The 5,747-nt window shown below is 51.0% G+C and overlaps 1 protein-coding gene across 1 annotated transcript in view; it reads left to right on the top strand.

The window, feature by feature from the left end:
* Window positions 1–5,747, top strand: part of RBM33 (RNA binding motif protein 33) — a 99,919-nt gene that overhangs the window by 63,207 nt on the left and 30,965 nt on the right. Inside the window, exons 14-16 of the mRNA XM_029954274.1 lie at window positions 1–143; window positions 1,822–2,109; window positions 5,511–5,744. The exon at window positions 1–143 is cut by the window's left edge and continues 62 nt beyond it. Of these exons, the coding sequence (XP_029810134.1) occupies window positions 1–143; window positions 1,822–2,109; window positions 5,511–5,744 (665 nt within the window). The remainder of the gene's footprint in view (window positions 144–1,821; window positions 2,110–5,510; window positions 5,745–5,747) is intronic.

Below are 5,747 nucleotides of genomic sequence, written 5' to 3'. Positions count from 1 at the left end.
CGCACCAGCACCACCACCACCTGGCCGTCCCGCCGCCGCTGATGCCCGTGGCCCAGCCGCAGTTCCGGCCTCACCTGCAGACGGCGCAGCCGCAGCCCAGCGGCACTCGGATGCAGTGTCCCCAGCGCCAGGGGCTCCGGCATGTAAGTGGCCCGTGGCCCTTCCCGCTTCCTTCCGGGGCAGTGCTTGTGAGGGGAATATTTTCCAGTTCCGATTTAATTCCGGAAACATGTGTCTGCGTTTCTCCGAGGGAGTGTGTGTATAAAAGACTGCTCAGGAAGTTGATTTTCTTGACTGCAGAAGTTAATGAGGTCCCTTTTGTGCCGGAACGACTGTCTTACCATTATTTACTTCGTCATCTTGTTTGTACCTAAAGACTCTCCGAGCGGTGGACACCGGTAGCACACACGGGTGTTAGGAAATACTGCTGTTGGGCGATGGCCACTCCACCCTTGCCACTACTTTATTTTCTTGTTGGCCGTATTGTCTCTGTATCCTTGTGCTCTGCATAAATAAGTGAATTCAGGAGAAAATGATCGGACAGCCTCTTGCTAGGCACCATTTGAGCTCCTGGGAAAGCAGCAGTGAACAAAGAGACCAGTTTCCTGCCCTCAGGAAGCCTGTATTGAACTGTGGGAGGTCAGCAGTGCACCTCTTTGTGAGGACGCGGCCTCGGGCCCTCAGCAGGTACCCTGTGTGGCCTGTTGGGCAGCGAAGGGAGCTACAAAGTGTGCATTGCTTTCAACGTAAAAGACCGTAGTCACTGCTAGTGCCTTGTCGGCCATTAGATAGCCATGTAAAGAGGCCAGCGGTTAGAGTTCTGGGCCAAGGCCAGACGGTTGGGTCTTTCTTCCAGTGTCCTCTTGACCTCGAGCTTCCTGTGTGTCACGTAGCTAGTTTCAATCTCCGTTTCTCTCACGCCTGCCTCTTTCTTTCTTAGAGTACCATTGAAACTAACGAGATAAGGAACGAGAAAGGTGGCCCCTGGGGGGCTCAGTTGACTGAGCATCTGGCTCTGGATTTCGGCTCAGGTCATGGTCGAGTGGTTTTTGGTTTTGAGCCCCACCTGGGGCTCTGCAGTGACAGCGTGGAGCCTGTGTGGGATTCCCTCCCTCTGTCTCCGTCTCTCTGCCCCTCCCCCCATAAATAAACTTAAAAAAAAAGAAAAGAGGAAGGAGTTTTGGACAGGGGCATCATAACTTAGGCTTCGTTGTGTTGGAACAATGGCAGCCTGTGCCCCCAGCCTTGTGCCCTTAAATAGTGACCTGTATGGTCTTGGAGCTCAGTGCTCCCACAGCTGGCTCCTCCCTCTCGGCTCCTCTAGGAGTTGTGTCTCTGCTAAGAGTCCCAGGGAGGAGCATGACTAAGGCTTGCCTCTTTGGAGCATGTTCCTCGTGCAGAGAGCAAGTTTTCTTAGGGCACTGACCTGCTGCTTCGTGCTTTTCTTGTGCCGCCTTAAATTCTGGGACCCCGTGAAAGTGGTGCCGATAATCCTTTGTGGGCCCCATCAGTTCTGCTGAAAGTGTCAGTCCCCATGTGAAGGACCGCGTGCAGCCAGGCGGTCTAATTCCCATGAAAGGGGAGCCCGTCTGGAGGCAAGTACAAGAGCCCGGACCCTCCTGGCCCTCAGCGGAGCGGTGCGCTGGCCCAGGGCACGTCGACACCGCTGCGTGAGGAAGAGGGCGCCGGGGAGGGTGCCGCCGCCCCAAGAGAGAAACACCTACTAATTAAGATGATTTTTCCTGCATTTTATCTAATAATGTGCCTTTTTATCTTTCTCCCAAGTATCCAGTTGACAGAATTTCTTCCTTCTCACGATAGAATACCACTTCTCAGAATGTCACCAAGCGGACAATGCAGCAAATGCAGCCCACTGCGCCCAGGAACAGTAATCTGCGTGAGCTGCCCATCGCGCCGGCGCACGTCATGGAGATGAGTAGCAGTCGCTGCTGCTCCACACCCGCGGCACAAGTGAAACCTGTCATCAGCACGTCCCCGCCCGCCAGGCCCGGGGCCGGCTCCAGGGCCCTGCAGGGCAAGACGGAGGCCAAGGTCAAGCCACTTAGCCCTGTGGCTCAACCCAAAGAAGAAGCAAAGACAGAACCAGAGGTAGGACTTTTTTTTTTTTAATTAGAAAGTAACTTGGGCTCAGACAGGAAGCCTTTTAATAAACTTGTACCTCTTAGTTTACTCTCATCCTGAGAGTTTTTCATAAAATCTTCCCACAGTTTTCCACTTGGCTCCTTCTTTGAGCTCAGCAGCCTTCACGAAGGATACGCTGCCATTTCCACGGGTTTGTGGTGTTGGGTTGTATTTGTTTTGTGCACTTGGACTTGGTGCTGCAGTGCCTTTCCCCTCCTAACGGGGAGCAAACCGTTTCTTGAGATGGCCGGGGTAGTGAATACCCAAGGCATTACGGTCCAGACGGTCTTCCTAATGAGTCAGCTCTGCTGTCTGAGCTCTGGGGGCCCCCGTGGACCCCCCACCCCCCGTCAGCAGGTGTGGCTGTTTCGTTCCAGTAAAAGTCCCGACAGAAGCAGGTCCGGGGCCAGATTTGGCTTCAGGGCTGTCGCTATCTGATCTTGGACACGTGTGTATTGTGAAGTTTCCGTGTCTGTGTCTCTGACCCGCTACTGCGGGTTGGGGACCGCTCTTCCTTTGGCCTCAGACTCAGATTTTGTGGGCAGTTGTCTTTCACTTTGAGTTCTACGTATTGTTAAATAGAATAAGTTGTATAGTAAATGCAGACCAGTATTTTACGTGGTTTCCGACCAGGTTCTTATTTGTACATTGCTTTAGTTTTGGCTGCTTGGTTACTTTTTGTTTAGGGATGGTTCAGTATTAGTACAGTATTAGGCATGAGCTTTTTAATTAATTACCTCTTATTCAGCATTGGTAAAATCTGTGGCTGGGACAGAGCCCCTGGGGCCAGTGGTGTCCCGTAAAGACGTGGATCTGCCTGCCTGATGCTTCATGTGTGGGGTCCAGGTCCAGGCCGCTCCCTAGTGTAGACGCCGAAGCTGAGCAGTATGTGTGAGATGGAGGTTCTGACCGTGTGTAGCAGAGGCCGCTGTCGCATAGGTCAGCCCCGTGCCGGGGGACGGCCCACCGTTGCTAGCCGTGGTGTTTGTGCCTGGCTTGTGGGAATAGGTCAGTATGTGGAAGGCACGCCAATGTTTTTAAGAATGATGTATAATAAGTTAGTATCATTTATTAACATACTAAAATGAAAGAGTAAAAGTGTCCTTGCAGGGGCCTGGGCGGCTCAGGCAGTTAAGCATCTGTCTGACTCTTGATTTCAGCTCAAGTCATGATCTCACGGTTTTTGGGATCAAGCCTCGTGTTAGGGTCTGCGCCCACAGCTCGGAGCCTGCTTGGGATTCTCCCTCCTAATCTCTCCCTCTCTCTGTCTCTCCCCTGCTCTCTCTCAAAAATAAATAAATGAAAAAGTTTGCATAGATAACAATAGAGGCATGAAAGAATAAATCACGGTTTTTCAATCAGTTATCTTTCAGTCGAAATTGGGGGGTGGGGTCAGATTTTCCTATTGAATTATTGATACAGTGATACAAACACCATGTACAAATTCTGAGTTAACATTTACAAAGATCGCATTAGAAGAAGGCGGAGTTATTTGGTTTTAAGATCGATGGTGGGGGTGCCTGGGGGCTCAGTCGGTTCAGCGTCCGGCTTCCGCTCAGGCCAGGATCTCATGACTGTGGGTTCGAGCCCCGCGTCGGGTTCTGTGCTGACAGCTCAGAGCCTGGAGCCTGCTTTGGATTCTGTGTCTCCCCCTCTCTCTGCTCCTCCCCTGCTCGTGCTGTCTCTGTCTCTCAAAAATAACTAAAAAACATTAAAAAAAAAAAAAGATGTTTGTATGAAAAACATTCTGTAGATTTGCAGACCAGATCAGGTAGTTTATGAAAAGAAATTCTGCTAAAACTATCCTGCTCATTAGTCTGTGTAGCTGGTGCCTGCCTTGTACGTTGTGACCTGATTTTTGGTTCAGAAAAAATGGAGTCCCATAAGTCACATTATACTCACAGTAACAGTGGCTAAATAGAATGAGGAGAGTGAGCTGGGGGCTCGCCGCTAGCCACTGGTGCTGTTTCTTCACGGTGCTGATTGGAGCAGCCTCTGCGGGAGCTCTCTGTGGAGTCCAGCAGCTGCTTTAAATGGGAAACTAATTTGCAGGCAGCTGCGGTGGGACCTGTTTAGTTGCTTTTAGTTTTATGCGTGTAGAATGGGAGCAAGAGTGAAAGGGTGTTACTTTTTAAAAGGTCGATTTGTTTTGCTTAGGTAAACGTGGTTTATATTTTTTATGCTGACCTAATTGGTAATCATAGAATAAACGACACATCTACTTCCAACCGGTTTTCCCTACATACTTGTGTACTTGAACATACTTTAAGTCTTGCTTGATTGTTTGGGGGACATCTTAGTAAGTGTTCGTTTGTCCTGTGTGGAGTCACCATGGCCCTCTGGACTTGCCGCCTCCCCCGCGGTCTGCTCCCTGAGCGCCCGGCCCCAGTGCCTTTTCAACGGCCGCCACGTCTTACCGGTTTTCTGCTTCCCCGTTGCTCTGGACGCCTATGTGTCGCCGTCCTCTGCCTTCAGATTTGCTGTTTCACATCTTTCCTGGCTTGGAGATCAGGTGACCGCGCTGGTCGGGATTGCCAGGCCCGTCCTGATGAGGCTCTGACTGTGTCAAGTGCATGGGGCTCTAGGAGCCTTTGGCTGCCGTTTGATCTTAATTCCCAATTCTTAAGATTCATTTTTTAATAGCTGAAGTCTGGAGAGGTTAAATCCTATTACGTTCGTTTGTAGGTATCTGGATGAGGATATCTATTTTTTTATTACAATTTTTAACGAATGCTTAACTTTTCATAAACTTTCTTCATGGGATGCTTTTCCTGAAACGTGCTGAACTTTTTCAAAGATTTCTTCTGATAGACTTTGAGACTGGCTTGGGGCTGGCACATTAAAGGCATTCCTCATGTGCCATTAATATTCTGATACTGCATTTGGCAGCATTTTGATTCTGAGGAGAGTGCATGAGTTCAAGGTCAGAGAGATTGACTTGTGCTGTTCATTATAACCAATTATTCTGTGACAAATGAGTTTGAGATCTAGCTGAAAATTCTGTACGAAAAATCAATAGTTCTAATCAGGCCCTTTGAGGTCATTTACACTCACCTTTTGTTGGTTCGTCCGAGAGGAGCCAGATAAAACCTGTGTGACAGCACCGGCCCTCGTGTCACCGCTTCCATTCGAAACTGAGTTCGATATCTTAAATGAAGGGTTTCAAACTTGTAAATGAGTGGAAATTTACGTTTTTTCGTTTCTCATATTCTGATAAGATTGTCCAAATTAGCTCGAGCCCTGGGATCCCCCTCCCCAGAGGCGGGGGTTACATGCAGAGTCCAGAAGCCGATGCTGAAGGGCCCCCTGTGGGCCCTTCGGTGGGCGGAGGGGGGCCGCACCCTGAGCCGGGCATCTCTGTCTTGCAGTTCCCCGATGAGGACGAGGAGACGCGGCTATACCGCCTGAAGATCGAGGAGCAGAAGCGCCTGCGCGAGGAGATCCTGAAGCAGAAGGAGCTGCGGCGGCAGCAGCAGGCGGGCGCCCGGAAGAAGGAGCTGCTGGAGCGGCTGGCCCAGCAGCAGCCGCAGCTCCGCCTGCCCGCCGCCCCGGCCGAGTCCGATGAGCGGGCCGCCTCCCCGGCCCCTGCCAACGGCAGCCCGCTG

Source organism: Suricata suricatta, chromosome 2, assembly GCF_006229205.1.
Source record: "Suricata suricatta isolate VVHF042 chromosome 2, meerkat_22Aug2017_6uvM2_HiC, whole genome shotgun sequence".
NCBI lineage: Eukaryota > Metazoa > Chordata > Mammalia > Carnivora > Herpestidae > Suricata > Suricata suricatta.
The sequence above is the reverse complement of the archived record's forward strand: the minus strand, read 5'-3'. Positions and strand labels throughout refer to the sequence as shown.